This window comes from Pyrgilauda ruficollis, unplaced genomic scaffold (genome assembly GCF_017590135.1).
Source record: "Pyrgilauda ruficollis isolate IOZ18807 unplaced genomic scaffold, ASM1759013v1 scaffold34, whole genome shotgun sequence".
Lineage (NCBI taxonomy): Eukaryota > Metazoa > Chordata > Aves > Passeriformes > Passeridae > Pyrgilauda > Pyrgilauda ruficollis.
The window spans coordinates 2,500,985-2,519,446 of NW_024524822.1; the positions used below are offsets into that span (position 1 = coordinate 2,500,985).

At 52.5% G+C, this 18,462-nt stretch overlaps 1 protein-coding gene across 1 annotated transcript in view; it reads right to left on the minus strand.

The window, feature by feature from the left end:
- The window catches only part of WHRN (whirlin), a 51,807-nt gene extending 45,421 nt beyond the window's left edge, over positions 1–6,386 (minus strand). The window contains exon 1 of the mRNA XM_041475196.1: positions 5,787–6,386. Within this exon, the coding sequence (XP_041331130.1) occupies positions 5,787–6,386 (600 nt within the window). The remainder of the gene's footprint in view (positions 1–5,786) is intronic.
- Positions 6,387–18,462: the final 12,076 nt, after the last annotated feature.

Below are 18,462 nucleotides of genomic sequence, written 5' to 3' on the forward strand. Positions count from 1 at the left end.
GCCCACTAAATAACATTGATGCTGCAAGAACTCCAGGATGCCCTGACAATGCTAACCCTGATGAACAAGCCAGTCCTGGTGCCAAGTCCTATCATCCCTGCATTATGAGGAGAGGAGAGATTAAGGCCCTCATTCCAATCTTTTGCATCAGTATAAAGTCGTTTGATTTCATTAGGGCTGATTGTGATTTGCTGGTGAAATGAAGGGAAACAGATGACTAAGGAACTTGCCCACTGAGGGAAACCAGTGGCAGAGCAGCAAATACAACTGACTCCTAAGCTAGGTGGAGCAGCCAAGCCCACGTTCCCACAGCCCCTGGCTGGGTGTGCAGCTTCACCCCAGCCCAAGTCCCACCAGGAATTCCTTTGGAGCTCCCAGCGACCGTGGGCAGCTCCAGGTGAGCTCCAGTGCTCAAACCTGCTCCACCACAGCTCCAGATCTGCCCTGGAACCAGAAGCAGCCCTTCCACATCCATGCTCTGCCACTGCCATCAGCCCTCCCCCTCAAGGAGCTTTAAAAGTCATTTTAAATGCAGATGCCTCCAAGCTCCAGAGTGACCATTTTCCTTCCTCCTTTTTTCCAGATGAAGATCCTGGTGCCTTTACACTCCCCACGCTCTCCCTCTGAGTCCAGCTGACTACAGGAGCTGACATGGAAACTGTTTGCAGGACAGAAGGGCACAGCAGGAGTCCCTGGCATCACACAGCACCTGCCTTTTAAGCTGTGAGTGCTTTTTTTTTTTTTTTTTTGAGTGCAGTTGTGGGGTTTTTGTTTCTAAGCAGATGCAGAGATGCAGGAAGCAATTTCCACTCTAACTATTGGGGTGGATGCTAGTCACATCCTTCTTTTCCATGCTCCAGCTCCCCCAGCTCCCTGGGGAAGGGGAGAAGTTTCAAGCCTCTTTCTTTGGTGCCTTCTAAAAACACAGAGCCTGTGATAGGCACGCAGCAGTTAAAGGAACAGGGCTGAAGTGTTCACAGAACCAGAGATCAATGCATTGCCTGCACCCCTCAGCCACCCCAGCCCTGCTCTGGCTGATCAGCCGCAGCTCCAAGCACTTGGAAGGATCAAAACCCAACCAAACCAAGCTGCACTCACTGCCCTGAGCAGTGCCCCCAGTGCTGTGGTGATTAAATAAGCAGTGTCAGGTCATGGTGATCAATTTATTGGGCATCACAAGAAAAAGCAACATGAAATTTGCTTTATTGGAAGCAGGCTGGAAAGAAAAATGGCTCTCAATATGTTTGAGGCTTAGGGCTGCACATCTCTGCTGTCGTTTCTCAGAGGTCTTTTGGCAATCCCACACCTGGGGTCCTTTCTTATGAAATATTACAATCTCTGAAGAGATCACATTGTTTGCCAGCGGGAAAACCCACAGTAATAGGACATAAAAGGAATTTTAATCTCCTTTTAATTATTTTTAAATGCCCACTTGACACTTCCATCAGAGCAGGAGATGGGAGGGATGGATGGAGTGAAAAGCTCTGCTGTAACAGAGATGGGGTGGCTGGGGATGAGATCCCCCTCTATCCCAGGGTGGGGTGTGATGTGGTACCCCTGAAGCAATCCCCTTCCCTCACAGGTCAGGGAGAGGAGGAGACTCCCTGGATGTGATCCCCCTCCCTCCCTCCCTTCCCAGGCAGGGCTGTCACAGGGACACAGGACAGGCTGGCAGTGCCACATCCCGGACCCTTCTGCCTTGTCAGCCTCATCCCAAGCTTTCCCCAGCCCCTCCAGCCTCTCTGCACAGATGAAAAACCCAAGCCAGGGCCCTTAACTACTCCAGTTCCTCCAGAATAAACTCAATTCCAGCCCAGTGACTTTGGCAAAGCCATCACAGATTTACACAGACACCAAAGAACCAGACTCCCCAAGCCCAGCACATCCAAATTAGTGGAGTTTTGGGGATTTTGCTTAAGCTGATCCAGATCTGCCCAGCTGTCAGCAGGAACAGCTGGGCGAGTGGTGGGACCAGTGCAGCTCTTCAGGGCTGGTGTAGCTCATTAAGACAAATCCTAAATCAGGGATTTTTCCACTTTTCACTTTCTCTTATCCCCTCCCTCCCTAAATGTCTTTTTATTCAAAGGACATAAAAACCTACAGCAAAGCAAGAAAGGTAAAGGGTGGGGGAGAAAGGAGTGGGAATTTAATGCCAACCCCAGAGCATTGAGAACACACCTCCCTGGTAATTTTGATGGTCTAAAGCCACAAACACCTTGTTTAAGTCCTCTGGATAAAAGATGACAGCTTATCAATACAAACTTTCAGTACAAGTGCTAAAATATAGCAGTATATGCTCAAATATAGCGGCATATACACCATAAATAGTAAAATATATATATATATATATATATATATATATATATAGTGTATAGACATAATATAACGCCCTAAATAGCAAGGCTGATAAAAGCCAAGCGAGCTCTAAAAATATGGCAGACAACACAAACTTCTCCACTTACCCCATAATTCAAATGCTGGTGATCTTTTGCTAAAGTGCACTCATGAATGCTGCAATGATGGAGCTGTAATTGTAATGGAGTCATTTAATTTGGGTTTGGATGGCACAGCCAAGCTCAGAGGAGACAAGGCATAAAACTCCCGTGCTCACGTAAAGGTTAAGGAGCTGGTCATTAAGGGAATTGATTTGGAGAGCTGAGGTAATCTTGTGGTTGAAGTCAGAATGGCACTTTTTATCTAATTTACACTGGAAACATCTGCAAACAGCAGTGCAGTGGTGGCAGGCCAGCAGTGAGTTTTGGGCTGGGACATCACACGGGTCACTTAGCCCAGTGCTGTGGCAGCTCTCATCTGCTGCCACGATTCACTTTGGGTGCATCACCGAGCGATGCCTGAAAATTCCAGGAGTGAACAGAAATTGCTGCTACCCCACTGCCAGTATCCTGGAGAGAAGGCATAAAAGCAGCTGGGCTTCTCCTGCACGGCCAGACACGCACGGAAAGGCAACAGAGCCAGCACGACTTGAAAAAGGAAGGCAGTGGCTGCCGTGGGAACGCTCATCCAAGGCTGCACAAGCAAATGCAGCCCTGGCGTTTATTCCCTGCTCTGCCTGAGCAGCTGCCACAGCCACAGCCGGGCACCTGGAGCACCCCGGCGGGCACCGAGCGCATCCGCGGCTCGGGAAGTTTGTCACGCTCAGCCCGGGATCCTTCCCGAGCTCTGCACCGCCCCAAGAACGAGCTCTGACAACTTCTGTCAGCACGGCACGCCGTGCCTGTGACGGACAGCGGGGCTCCCCGGGCAGACAGCTGCTGGCCGCAGGACAGCGGGGCAAGAGGAGCCCGAGCACGGCAGGGAGCGGAGCTGAGCTCCATCAGACGCGTTCTGCCGGGGGAGCTCTCACAGCCCCTCCTCTGGGGCTGAGAGTGTCTGAGACATCAGCCACACAGCCAGGGGCTTGTGTTAACGAAGTCTCTCTCCTCAGCTTTGTCTCTCTCTGTTACAGCGTGTGCACGACTTCCAGGACCAACCCAGCTCTGGTTTGTCACAGAATATTCTGAGTTGGAAGGCATCACAAGGACCATCGAGTCCAACTCTTGAGTGGACGGCCAAGAAAGGGATCAAATCCCCAGTCGTGGGGTTATGAGCACCAAGCTCTGACCAGCAGAGCTGATGTTGGCCATCCAACGCTGCCCCACTGCAGGGCAGACCAAGAGCCACAGTGGGGAGGGCAGGACACAGCGAGGCTGGCTGTGCCTCAGGAGGGCAGACACCACAGCCAGGGGCCTTTGCAGAGCTGTCAGTGCCCCAGACCCCAGGTTTCAAAGGGAAGCAGAGAGCACAAAACGAAGCCATCACCTATCACCACCTCTTGTCCCTGCAGCTCTGCCACTCTGAATGACACCCAAAACATCGGGCTGAGGTATTTGTACCTCAAACCTTCAAATGCTGCCCTTGAGCATCGCTGAAGGTGATCTCTTCACTTCCCCCCTCCCAAATGGAGCATCTGAGGGCAAATTAACACTTGGTTCATTTTAGAACCTCACAAGGATTTAATAGAGCTGTACTGTAAATCACTCTGCCACTCTTCACAAGCAAAATGTTTCCAGCACCACGACGTGGGTCATAAAAACCCCCCTAGATGTGGAAAGAACCCAGGAGCTCAAGAAGGTGCCTGCAGAGGGCAAGTGATGAATTTGTTGCTGAAAGAAGTTCAGCTCACAAGGAGACAATTTCTAAGCTGCTTTTTCCTATCAGGATCATATTAACAAAATATAGCTCTTGGCAAGCCACGTCCTCCAGGAATTATTTCTGTGCAGGAAGCACTTAGTTTCACTCAAAATTAATAATGTCTAAAAGGCATCAATTACATTATATTAGAGAACAAACAGAAAGTGATGTGAATTACCCAGCAGAGTGGGATGAATTGGAGATGAAGTCATGGAGTAGAGCATTCCTGACACCTGGTTCCTCTCCATCCCAATGCCATAACAAAATATGTGGAGCTTGCAATCTCCAAGCCACAAAATTGCAGACTAACAACTGAAAGCTTACCCTGCTGTTGTCCTATCATTAGGAACAAGAGGAAAATAATTCCTACAAACCTTTCCTCTGCTGTCAGGATTGCCAGGGAGTCATTTCCAGCCTGGAAGTCGTGCCCTTGCCCAGGGCACTGATTTAAAGCCAGGGCAGGGAACACACAGGTCGGCAGGGAAGAAGTGTTCAAAGCTGTGCAAGATTAATGTGCTGTCAGAGGAAGGCTCCACATGGAACAGGCTCCCAACAGAACCACTTTAGCTTATCATGGAAAAATTAAAGCACAAACAGCTGGAGAACAGCCTAGTCACGCCAGATCCCAGCTCTCCACACGCTGCCTACAAATTGCTGCTCTAAAAGTCGATTCTCCAGTTCGATAGGTCTGTGCCTCGGGAACATTCCGAGCAGAGCCCACCGGCCACAAGATCAGCTCTGGGAACGGCTTGGGACACTCAGACCTGGATTTGCCTCAGAACCTCGCGTTTCAGGCGAAAATCCCACAGTTTATGGAGTTCTCCCCCCACATTACAGCTTTTATCGATAGCCCCCATGCTGCTATGGGCTACAACAGGTCTCCAGGGCATGTGGAGCCGTGCTGGGAGAGCGGGAGCCCTCAGTTCAGTTGTGTAACCGTTCTCCTTCTCCCCCTGGAACATTCAAAGGGGAATCGGGGATCTGCTCCTGCCTCGGGCAGCCTTTGGGGGGGTCTGTTCTGCTTCTCCGTTCCTCAGTTTCCCTATCTTTGCAAGGAGAAACCCACTAGAGCGGCTGGAGTACGTCCCTTAAAACCCGGCTCACGCAGATTTCCAGCTTCCACGAGCTTCCCAGGCTGCAGGCGAGCCCCGAGCAGGCACCGCTGCATTTCAGAGGCGCGACCAAAGCGCAGGACGACCCTGCCGTGCCCGGAGCCACCCCCGCAGCCCGGTCCCTGCCGTGGGTGGCACCGCTATCGCCACCGCAAACTTTCCGGCCGGGCTCCGCGCACGGCTGGTCCCGCACGGTGTCGCCGGCGCGATGCAAACCCGGAGCGGCTCCGCTCCGCCGAGGGCTGCGGGCTCCCAGCGCCGCGTCCCGGGGAGCGGCACCGGGGGGCTCCGGTCCCAGCGGCTGACGGGGATGGAGCCGGGGAGGGACGGGGATGGACGGGATAAGACCCAGGGAGGGAAGGGAGGAGCGGGGAGACACAGACAGGCACCGGAGAGGCAGAGCGGGACGGGGCGCGCAGCGGAGCTCGGGACAAGGCGGGATGGAGGAAACATCCCCCGGAGCCTGGAGCGGAGCCGCCTTACCTTGACCGCCTCGGCGTGGGTCACCCTGTCCAGGGACTTGCCGTTGACCCCCAGGATTTGATCGCCGACGCGCAGCCCCTCCTGCTCGGCCAGAGAGCCCGGTTCCACCAGCGACACGTAGATGCCCACGCCGTGCTCGGCGCCGCCGCGGATGCTGAAGCCCAGACCCTCGTGGGCTTTGCTCCGGCGGAGCGTCACCTGCCGCAGCTCGCCCGGGACCACCGGCGGCGGGGCGGGGGGCGGCGGGGGGCGGCCGGGCGGCGGCAGGTAGGGCCCCTCGGCCGTGTACTGGTCGAAGAGGAGCTGGTCGGAGCGCGGCAGGACGAGGCGCAGCAGCGGCAGCAGCTGCCGGCGGCGGGGCCCGTCGAGGAGGGCGCGCAGGGAGCGCACCAGGTCGCAGACGTTGCGGCGGCCGTGGTAGGCGTTGAGGCAGAGGATGAAGCGCTCCCGCTCCGCCTCGCTCAGCAGCGCCGTGAGCGCTTGGTGCAGCCGCCGCACGTTCGCCGAGAGCGGCCGCGGCGCCGGCCCCGCCGCCGAGCCCAGCGAGCCCGACGAGGAGGAGGAGGAGTGCACGGACACGCCGTCCAGCTCCGCGCTCATCGCCGCGGCACCAGAACCGCACCGGAGGATGGAGCGGCCGGACCGGGGCGCGCCGGGGAGGAGCGCACCCGAGGCGGGCAGGAGCGGACCCGGGCGGGGCAGGAGCGCAGCCCCCCGGGCAGCACCGGTGCCGGCCGGCCCCGCCGCTCCACCTGTCCGTGCGCTCGCCCGCGGCTCCCCAGGAAGTGACGCGGCCGCCGTTGCCGGGAGACGGGTTATACAGAGCGGCCCCGGCGGCGGGACCGGACCCCCCCGCCCCGCCCCAGCGCCCGCCCCCGCGGGACCCGCAATTAGCGCGCCCGCTCATCAGCGCACCGAGCCCTGCCCGCCGCTCAGCGCACAGCGGAGCCCGCGCAGGTGGGAGCTGCGCGGGATGGAAAGTCCTGGCACCCTTCCTCAGCCCTCCCGGGATGGACCGCGTCCATCCCAGAGCTCCCGCAGCTTCCCTCCATCCCAGCATGGCGAGCGCACTCGGGATGGAGGACACGCGGCGGAGGACGCTGGGCAGGGATCGTTTTACACCCGAGAACAGCCTGCCCGGCACACGGAGCCGTTACCTGACCCGCGGGGCTGTTTTTCCATTGCCCGGCGTGCCAGGTGTGGGATTGTTGTTACCTCAGAGTGCTGGGCACGGTAATTGCTGAGTTATGGTGCTGGGGATGCACCCGTTCAGCTCAGCACAGGCTTTGTTTTAATCACACCTAAACGAAATTCAGACACATTTGCTACTGACAGGGTGTTGAAAGGATACATGATTGGGGGAGCAGTTTTAAAAAGGAGAAATTTAGATTAGATCTTAGAAAGAAATTGTTCTTAAGAAGTGAGTGAGGGTGGGCAGGCCCTGGCACAGGATGCCCAGAGGAGCTGTGGCTGCCCCTGGATCCCTGGCAGTGCCCAAGGCTGGACTGGATGGGGCTTGGAGCAGCCTGGGACAGTGGAAGGTGTCCCTGCCATGGCAGGGATTGGATGGGATGGGATGATCTGTAAGGTCCCTTCCAACCCAAATCACTCTGTGATGTCGGGTTTGGAGTCCACCCCAAACTCCCAGCAATTAAATCCTCATTTAGCAAACACAACCACGACAGAGAAGCCCTTCCTGTGAGGGATCCTGGTTGTCCACATCCGATGATCAAGAAGCTGGCAGGGCCTCAGGCACACGGTATTGCAAACCAGGATAGGTGGGATTCAGGGAATCACATTCCCACCTGGGATGCTCCTGTACAGGTAGTCACCCTCTTCTCTGCCTCCACACCCATAACTTGTGACCTCAGACCCAAAAGAGAAGCATCAGGATCAGGAATGAGTGCAGAAATCCAGGGACTGCTTTTCTGGTTGCTGGATGAATTATTTCTTACTACATGAGGTTTGAGTCTCTTTTATGTCTCTGAAGCACCTGAGCAAAGACCATTTTCCATCTCAGTCATTTGAAATCTTTCTGTCTTTGTTGAAGTGCCTTCCATCTGCTACAGTAGAGGAGGATTAAACCTAATTCATCAGATGAATCTTGATAGCAGTAGAATTCATTTTGTTCATGGATATGATGGAAGAGCTTAAACAGCTGCATTACAAGTAGCTTTATGTATTAAAGCTTTGTTGGAGCTCTCAATGCCTTGTTTAAAACAAAACTAAACAAAGCAGATTGCTAATTGAAATTCGCGTTCGAACTGGGGCTGATAAATAAGCAGATGGAGCAGTCAACATTACTGGAAAGAAAAGGGACAATATAGGACAGAGAAGCGAGTAAAAACAAAAATACGCCTACATCAGCCAAACAAAGTGAGAGGAGGGCAACCAAGGTACTGCAAATCTTTGAATTGCACCCAGACACGATGTGAGTGCTCAGACTCCTCTATTTAAAGCACTGCTGTTCCCACCAGCACAGTGGCTGAGCTCCTCCAGCCTTTCTTAATCCTACACGAAGACTCCCAACCTGTGAACAGGAGCAGATGCAGAGAGAGCTGCCCTGCTCTGCTGCTCCAGCCTGGAGCAGCACATCCAGCCCTTCCCTCTTCAGCTGAGCACGGCAATGCCCAGAGCAGAGCCACCAGGGCTGCTCCACGGCCAGAGCTGCCCAGTGGTGCCACTTGGTCCTGAGCTTTTCACCTCTACTCCAGAACATCACAGTCAGTTTCCCAGTGCCAGCACAACTCCAATCCTGTGTTACCCAGCAGAAACACACAGAGCAGCTATTTGGGATAATTCTGTTTTCTTGCTGTCACTACAGCCCTGGCAGCAGACACTGCTCATCCTTGGGGTGCCCATCCACTTGCTGCTGCCACAGGACAGCTCTGAGCCTTCCCTTTGGATGTGACCCCTGGTTTAGTTTCTCCCCAGAGAAGTTTTACATTTGGATTGTTCACACATTGGCAAGTTGGATCGTTACCACACACTCCAGACAGGAGCTCCCACTGCTTTCCCTTTGGAGAAGAAAAGGATTGAGGTCTTCTCATGGAGCCTGAGCTTTGAAGTGAATCTGATGGATTTCTGGGGGCTTTATCCTTTTCATTGCTGTAAACACTAAAGCCAGGCAGTTGAGAGGGAGCAGCACATGGCCTTGGGAAAGAGCAGCTTTCCAGAACCAGAATCATTCCCAAATGCAGAACCAGAGGGTTCATGCAGGTCTGGGGCTCAGGAGTGTTCCCACACCTGAGCAAAACCTCTCCAACCTTCCTCAGGCCAGGTGACACTGCTGAACAAATGCTCCCATCAGTGTGCAATGGCTGTGCAGGGCTCCAAGGGCCAGAGTCTCACCACATCAAAGTGCTCCTTCAGGATTGCCTAGGAAGAAATTGTTCCCTTTGAAGGTGGGGAGGCCCTGGCACAGGGTGCCCGGAGAAGCTGGGGCTGTCCCATCCCTGCAAGTGTTTAAGATCAGGTTGGAAAGGGCTTAGAGCAACCTGGGAAGGTGGAAGATGTTCCAGCTCATGGCAGGGTGGTAGGACAGGGTGATTTTTATGGACCTCCTAACCCAAATCATTGGTGGTGAAGCCCCATCCCTGGAGGTGTCCAAGGAAGGCCTGGATGTGGCTCTCAGTGCTCTGGGCTGGTGACAAAGTGGGGATCAGTCAAAGGTTGGACTTGATGATCTTGGAGGTCTTTTTCAACCTCAGTGATTCTGTGATGATTTGGAAAGGGAGCTCTGCCAGGGGGGAGTTGGCAGCAAGTGCTCAGGGCAGAGGATCAATGCCAGGTACAGACAGCATCACCTACAAACATCCTCTGGAGGCAAGATTCATGGACACTGAGAGTCCACAATAATTCCTGGGACAGCTCCTGGCTGAACTGAACCTTTGATAACTGCAGGGACCTGACAGACACCAGCAAAGGGACCTCAGCACCCCCTCACTGTGGAGAGCTCCGGAGCAGTCGGGCACTGCTCATTCCCAGCTTTCAGCTCCAGCACCTGCCTTGCCAGCAAAGTCCCTCAAGGCCAGCAGGAGCCCAAAAGATGTTATTCTTGTGAGTTTTTAAATCATCCTTGCAGCACAAAATAATCCGACGCGTTTGCTAAGTGCCACCTGAATAAATTGCCTAACCTTTCCGCTTTAATCCGCTGTAATCACTTTCCAGAGGCACTCCTTGAAAAGTGAGCTCCGTGTTTCCAGAGCAGCTGTGCTCCTAATTAAAAGGCACTGTAGCAAGAAGCCAACAAAACCTAATTCTGGTTGGAAGTGCCTTGCTGCAGTTGGAGGACTGAGGTGAACTGTGAGAAGGGCCAGGGAGGAAGCAGCAGCTGCCTGTGCTGCTTAAGAGAGTATTAGGAGAGGGCTGGCACTCGGGGCTGCCTTTGGCTAAATCCCTGTTTAGCAGATTGGCTCCCAATCCTCTGTCCCTGGCCAGGCTGGTTTGCACAGCTTGGACATGTGCAGGAATCAGCTGAGTGCTGCAGCTGAGTGCTCCCAGAAGGAGCCAGTGCAGAGGGAGAAGCATCCAGAGGCTTTCCAGCAGAATTCCTGGGTGCCTTGGCTTCCAGCACCATTCTTCCTGCAGCAGAGCTGAATCCAGCACAGTGCAGGGAGCAGGCTCAGGCTCATCTCAGCTCCAGATATAACAGGCAGAAGTTGGATTTGAAGGAAAGCTGTAGGAGCAGTGAGAAATCATCATTTCAAGGGAGATTTTTTGAGCTCTGCCTTATGAGCATGAACCACTCACAAGAGGAATGTTTCCAGTGAATGGAGGTTGCTGTGCTTCATCACACCGAGGTCAGTTTGACACATCCCAGCTGGGGCAGGTCCTGAAGAGCAGGGTTCAAGTAGGCAGAGGAGGTAGGAAATTCTGACACTCCTTAAATCCTTCTATATCTGCACATCTACAAATCTCCCAAAGCTCAGTGCCACACTCAGACTGTACCCTAAGCAAAGCCAGCCCCAAACAGCTTCATTTGAGTGGGAATTTGATGGTTTCCATTGTGCAAGAGAACATCAAAGATGAGAATTTTAGCACCAAAACCTAATGTTTCCATGGGGTAGACACCACGGGGTTAGAGTTTATCAGTCATTTAGATAGTGTGGATTGAAAACTGAATCAAATCAAACAGACAGCAGTAGTTTCACCTGTAAACCCAGCCATATTTTCATTTTAAGCCACTGGAATGCTGCAACACTTACTAAAAACCTAAGTCAAAGCAACTCACATTCAAACAAACCCACATTTGCTCAATTTTCTGATGAAAAAGCCTGTTCAAGGAGCAGAAGCTCCCCCCTGACTTGCCTGCAGTGATTTCTCCACAGTGCCAACACCACTGAGTGTAACCCTGCATGGCAGAGCCGGATGATTTAAGAGCTGCAATCCTCCTCCCCTCTCCAGCAATTTCTTGCACTTATGCACTCTCCAGTCCTGCTTGAAATGCCTGAAAGAAAAAGCCACTTGCGTCATCAGCTTCTTTTTTTTCTTTTAATGCCCAGCACAAATCATGGCTAAGTCACGATGTGGGCCTGGGTGTCAGGGACAGGCAGAGCTGCCACTGGCGCAGGATCAGCTCAGTGCCACTCTGATTTGGGCACCTGAGCTGTTCAGTTTGGTGTTTAAGGCCACAGAGCCCTGGGGGCTGCCTGTCCTTGGCTGGGAGAGGTGAGTTTAGTGACCCTGCTTGGTGGGAGGTGTCCCTGCCCATGGCAGGGGCTTGAAGCTGGATGAGCTTTAAGGTCCCTTCCAAGCCAACCCATTCTGTGATTCCACAATTCTGAGGCCATTTTAGGACTGGGGAGCTGTGCCATAGGGAGCACCTGCAGAAGGAGGCAGCCTTGGGCTGTGAATAATTTACTGCACAGGACTGGGTCTATTCACTCTGTAGAAATTGTCAAACAAGTCCAACAGCCCACAGATGAGCTGATGGCAGAGGACTGGCTGGGAAGTTGCAGCATGGAGGGGGAGCACAGACTCTTTGTCCTCACTGGTGCCTTCCTGCATGATTTGGGGTTGACTTTGTGCACAGGGGATCACAAGTTGCAAATTGATGCCTCCAACCCTGAATGGGTCCATCACTGCCCCAGCACAGTCTCCACCCTTCAGGCAGGGACTTCACCCTGCTGGAGATCTTGGCTGCTCTTGGAGTGCAGCATCTCACACTCAGGCTGGGATGCTTTACTGATAGAACCATGGACTCGGTTGGGTTGGCCTTAAAGATCATCTTGGTTCAACCCCCTGCCATGGCAGGGACACCTCTGAGCTCTCCCTGGTGCCTTCTCTTTTCATGGCTAAGCACCCCCAGTTCTCTCCATCTCCAGAGCACCTTCACAGTCCTCTCTGGACTCACTTCAGCAGCTCCACATCCTTCTTATGTCAGGAGCTGGCTGGGGAGTACCAAATGAATTTGGGAGAAGTACAGTCCCTTTCTGTAGAAAGAAAGAGCTCTGTTAATATATCCAACAATTTCACATCAGACCTGAGCACTGCAGAGCTCATTTGCACAAGTTCAGCTTCCCAGCAGGTGGGAAAATCAGGGGCTTCACTCACACTGGGAATTGACAAACTCACACAGAGCTAATCTAATTGGAAGGTATTTATCTCATTTGAAAACGTTTACCTAATTCAAATACATTTATCAGTCTGGTTGTGAAAGCCTGTCAGTCTGGCAGGATTTATGGGCCAGCTTCCCAAGCATTTCTGCCGTGGTGGAAGTGACTGCAGAGGTACAAACTATCCCTGCAGGTTTGCATCAGGAGCACAACTCTCCTCCAGAAGGAGAACTCAGCTGCAAGGTCTGATTTGCACAGATTTGGGGGGACAAACTCCAGGGCTGGAAGGGGGGTGCTCCTTACAGCTCCTCACTGAGACTGTTCTTTCCCTGTGCATCTATCTGTGCCCCAGGGGAAAGTGCAACACCAAAAATTCCCCAGGGAGCAGCTCACCCCTGCTGTGACAGCCCTGGAATGCTGCCAGGGCACCGGGAAACTCATTCTCAATACCCACTCCCACTGCTGGGAGTTTTGCTCCCCGTTCAACCATTGCCACAGGAACACACGATTGAGATCTTGGAGGTCTGGAACAATGAACATCTCTCCTGGTGGGGATGATTTACACCGAGATTCCTCCACTCACTCAGAGGATAATGGGGCTGCAGGGTCACACTCTTCATCCAAAGCTTCGCTCTCATCCCCTCCAGCCTGCAAACCCATCCCTGCCAGGCTGGAGAGGGATGCAGAGCTCTGGGCTCCCTTATTACAACACTGCAGGAAGACAATCAAAAGAAAAAGTTAATGAGGTACTAATCATTATAGATTTGTAGTATATAATGCCATAAATACCCGCTGCCATCGATTAAATGTAGTGGGGCAAAGACATCTAATCTATCATATTGGCCATTTGATTTTTCAAAATTCATTTCCTACCATCAGGGAGAGGCTGGGAGATGCCAGAGGCCCAATCTCCTGCCCAAGACGCTGGCACCATTCCCTCCCTGCACCCATCACACTGTGGCCAGCCCAGACCTTCTGACAGGGCTCTGTGAGGTCCCACTGAAAATCCCACCGTGGGGAATTGGGAGCTTGGAGAGAAAAATAGGCAGGACAAGCTTGAACCCTGGGTCCTTTCTCTGTTTCTCTGCAGGTTTTTATTTGTTTGTTTCCAGCCCAACCCCTCTGATTTTCTTGCAGAGATGAGGCTTTTGGGAGAACAAATATTAGTTTTAACAAACAAACAAACAAACAAACAAGAAGGAAAAATCTGTTCTTGATGTTAAAATCTGTTCTGAACGCCTTAAGTTCTCCTAAAGTGACAAATGGCCAAGAGAAAACAGATCAAAAAAACCTTTCAGAGATGTCATCACACTTCTGAAACTTGCCAGAAGGGAGGAAAAAGCGCTCTGGCATCTCTTAGGGAGACAAAGGCGATAAAACGCAGCTACAACCAGGTGTAGGTGATGGGCAGTGCTGTGGTAAAGCCTGAGTAACTACTCCAGAGCAGCGGGCAGGCAAAGTGGCTGCGCTGGCAGCCGAGGATGAGACTAATTAGGGCTGCGATCCGCTGCCCCACAGCGCTAATGCCCGTGGATAGATCGCTAATGCTCTCAATTCTTGCTCATTAGCACCGGCAGCAAAGACAAGACAAGCGTGTTATGTCATCGTTTAAATCCTGTCACATTTCCCCAATGACTCTGATTACATTTTTAAATATTCATTCTCCTCCCCCGAGGCAGGACTGCCTTGCCCTGGGAGCTCCAGATCCCGATTTGCTCCCACACTCAGGGTGAGCCCCAGCCCTTCCCTCTGTCCTCAGGAAAGAGCAATCCCCTGGTGGGAACATTCAAGGCATCAGCTCACGCTGCCCTAATTTTCCCCATGACTTTACATCTCAGACTGGAGTTAAAGTGAGTATTTTCCAGTCACCCTTGCACAAGGAGGGAGTTTGGGGCCAGGTATCTCTGGATGAGCAGGCACACTCCAGTTCAATAAGCACAAAACACCTTGGCAGCATGAGGATTTGATAGTTCTTGAGTCAACTCAAGGCAGCAGTGAAAAGAATAAATATTTACAGACACATCCTGCACTGATCTGTGCCAGCTGGATTTATAGCAGCTTTCACTCCAAGGGGGGTTTCAGCCTTCTGCCCTCATTGCCCAGTGACCTGCTGGTGGGGCTGGGGGAGTTGGAAGGGCTGGAAGTCCTTCCACAGGGACCCTGACCAGGGAATACCCAGGAACACTCGGCACAGAGAGCAGCAGGGGTGGGAGGGCTGTGGAATCTGCTCTCATGCCTTGAAACCCAGGGCAGGGCACATGGAAATTATCACAAACACACCCTGTCCAGGGGGAGGGAACATCTCCTCCTGAGTTCAGCACAGGCTGCATCAGGCCCATTCACTTTTCCCTGCAACAAACCATTTCCACAACCACTTTGTAGATGTCACAGAGGGAGAAGACCTGTCCAGGGGCACGTGGGACAGCCCAGAGCAGCTGTGCCATCCCCCAGCCACAGACTGAATGCCCCATCCCATCCCATCCCATCCCATCCCATCCCATCCCTGCTTGGTTTCCCCAGCTGGGCTGTGGAATAGGTGTTGCTGTAAGATCTCTCTCCTACCTTCCCTTTAGCACTGCAGACAGCACCAGGAGGACTTGGTGAGGCTTTTGCTGCAGAATCTCCTGGGAAAAGGATGAATTGCTTTTGTTCCAGCAGCTGAGGGTTTCAGAGCTTGCTTATGAAAGCAGAGAAAGGAAGAAATAACGGAAATAAGTGATGGAGTCAGATGTGCATTAAGAAGAAGGGTTTACACTAGATGGCAGCTGATCTCACCACTTTAGATGCAGGAGGTAAAGCCAGCAGGATTACTGTAGGGAATGATGTTATTCCTTCCCCAGGAGCTGCCTGTGTGGCCCTCCCTGAGCTCCCAGCCATGCAGGAGGAGCAGCTCACCCTGCAGCCAGCACTGCTGGGAATGTTAAACACTCTTTGCATAACCCCACTTGGAATCTCTTTCCAGTGCTGGAGTTCCCTGCTTTGCTCAGCCCAAGCTGCTTCCAGAGCCACTTCCAGAGGCTAAACATGCCCAGCCTTCCAGCTTTCTGAGGTTTCTCTCGCTGGAAGCACAACCTCCCTCTGTGGAGGCAAAGGGAGTAACAAGGGCTCTGTCCCTCAGGGACTTAACTCTAAGAGGCAGCAAAGCTTCTGCAGGGCCATGACATGATAATCCAGCAGATCCACCCCGAGCACTGAACAGCACAGCACACACGGCACAGCACAGCACGGCACAGCACAGGATCGATAGGATCTCATGCCCTGATCCTACATCAGAGGATGTCATTCATTCCATCCCTGTGAGGACACGGAAGGTGCTGAAGACACAAAATTAGTGGCTGTGGTCTCAGCAGCCCACAGGGGATGAAGGGTTTGCAGGAACCACTGCTCCACACACATCCACACACACATGGAATGAGTCAGGGAATTGCTGTGGGAGAAGAGGGAAGAGCTGCAAGCTGGGAAGAGGAGAAGAGGGGCTGAGCCTCAGACTGCTCTGGTGCAGCACATCCTTTCTCCTGCTGCCATCAGGAGTCAGACACCGGAGGAGAAAGCTGACCTCAGTCCGTGGGCACAGTGGCCATTCCTGAATTACCAGCCTGAAACTGGATCTAGGCTGGATGGATGGGGCTTGGAGCAAGCTGGTCTAGGAGAAGGGGTCTCTAGGGGGTGGAATTAAATGGTTTTTAGGGTCTCTTCCAACCCAAACCACCCTGTGATTGTACAACCTGAGCTAGAGCTGCCCACTCCATCCACTTTCTGCCCCTAAGTACCATCAATGAGATTCCCATTAAAAAAAGCTGGTGAATAAATAAAATCTAAATGATGAGTGAGGAAATTATTTCTCTGCAGAGGCAGAGCCAGCAACAAGTTTCAGCCCTCTCCTGAATTATTTTGCCTCTTCTTGGATCCCCCCTGGACTGGGGAAGGGATTTCTGCTCCTGGCAGCCCCACAGCATCTCTGTCACGTGTCTCAGAGTGTAAGGTCACAGTCGTGCTGCTCTGAAGACATTTGCAGGCAAATTACTCTGCCTCTCCCAAGCACAGACACTCATTGCTTCAGCAGGAGGCAGCGAGCAGATTACATGAGGTAATTTAGTAGCTGACATTAAAAACACCTCATTTAGCCTGGAATAAAAATATCTTCATTCAACCTAAACTATATTAAGATAACTGAATTCATAGTAGGTTTTGAGCAGCTGCTCACCTGGGCAGCTGAATGAAGACTCCAAGTCACCATCTCCCTGTCACTGTGTCCTGCTGGAAAGCAGCAATGCCAGCAGGGACTATGGGAGCAGAAGGATCCTCATGGGGCCTAAACCTCCCTCCCTGGTACAACAGAATGAATTTTCCAGCTTTCCTGGATGAATTGCTTTTTACCTTCTCTGTGGTGTGGGCCAAGGCCTCCAGCTAAGAGAGCAGAGAGATGAATTTTGCTGCATCTCAAGCAGCTGTTGCTCTGTTTGGTTTAATGCTGTGTTGTGAGCAGAGCCATGGCTACAGAGAGAGTTAATAATATCCTGAATGAGACAAGAGACAGGGAGAGGAGATGGAATGGGATGCAGGGAGGAGGGATACTTTAAACACTGGTTTATCTGACAAATTCTGCAGTTATACATCCTCTACTCTGCTTTCCAGGAGACAGATGGAAACAATTTTTACATGGCTTAAGCAGAGGGGAAGCAAATGAACTCTTGTTCCCAGTGCAAGACTGTACAGGTGCCACCTCTGTAACCTTTGGAGACCTCCATAATTAAGGAGTTATCACAAAAAAGGAAAATATAATCCTTGTCTGACCCCATTTTGGGCTCTGAGGTGTTTGGGATTCACTCAGGCACCAGCTCAGGAGAATCTTCCCCCAGAAGCTCCAAGCTCCTGCCTTTCAGCAGCAGAACCCAGTACTGTTACCACCCCTGCTCTCCCAGCAGCCCCAAAAAGCACCACTGGCAATGCCCAGAGTGCTCTAATGTGAGATTCTCCACCTCAGTACCTCTTTTCCTATTACCCAGAAGAGTCAGAATTTGCCATTCCCCTTGCCACGGAGGCTGTCAGCAGTTCAAGGTGCTGGTGCTCCCTGTAGCTGCCCAGGTAGGGAGGACTCCCTGGAGGTGCACAGGTGCTGTCCCAGCCCTCTGCTCCCACCACACCATCAGCACAGCACTTTTCAGAGAAAAACCATCAAACCAAAGCCCTGTGGCACCCCGGTTCCTTGGATCCCTTCCAGAGGCACCCCAAGCTCTTCAGACTCTCTGGGTGCCCAGCTCATGGCTGGGGTGCTCCAGTTCCCACCCTATCTCTGAACACAACATCTGCCACAGGGATTTGGTCTGAGCTGACACTTTATGGGCCAGATGCTGCTGAAAGTGATGGACAGAGGGAGTTCCAGCCATGAGGAACTGCAGGACAAACTCACCCAGTAGAAATTGCAGCAGCACCTTTGGCTGCAACAGAGCTCCCTGACTGAAAATCTTAGGATATCCTGAGCTGGAAGGGACCCACAAGGATCATCAAAGTCCAACTCCTGGCCCTGCACAGGGTAACCCAAACAATCTCACCCTGTGCCTGAGGGCATTCTCCAAATGCTTCTTGAACCCCTGAGGACCAGACCCCAAGAAATCCCTCCAAAGGCTCCATGGATGGGGCTCGGAGCATGGAACCAAGCTCTGCCTGTCCATGGACTGCAGGAAATGCTGATAAACCAGAGGAGATGTCACTGTCCTTCTCGATTTGCTCCCTGGAGCTCTGTCAGGGAAGTCAGAAGGCATTTGGCATGTGCAGCTGAATATCAGACTTACAATGAGGATGTCTGGGCTTGTTTCCCAGCTTTGAGACTGACACACTTTGCAAGCTCAGTCAGTTCTCCTTCCTCCCCAGGCCGGATTTCATCCCACTCTGCACCTTCCCCAGTCATTTTGTACCTGCACAAAGCATTAACCCAGCCAGAACATTTTGCTCACTTAGATGGGTGTCACATCTAACACCAAGAGGGGAGTGCTTTCAGCATCACTTAATGAGGCTTTTCTGCTTTGCATAAAAACTTGGCAATGAGTTGGGCAGGATGATAAAGGAGGAGGAGAGCTGCCAGCTGCCAGGCAGGAGAGACAGACAGCTCCTGTCACCCC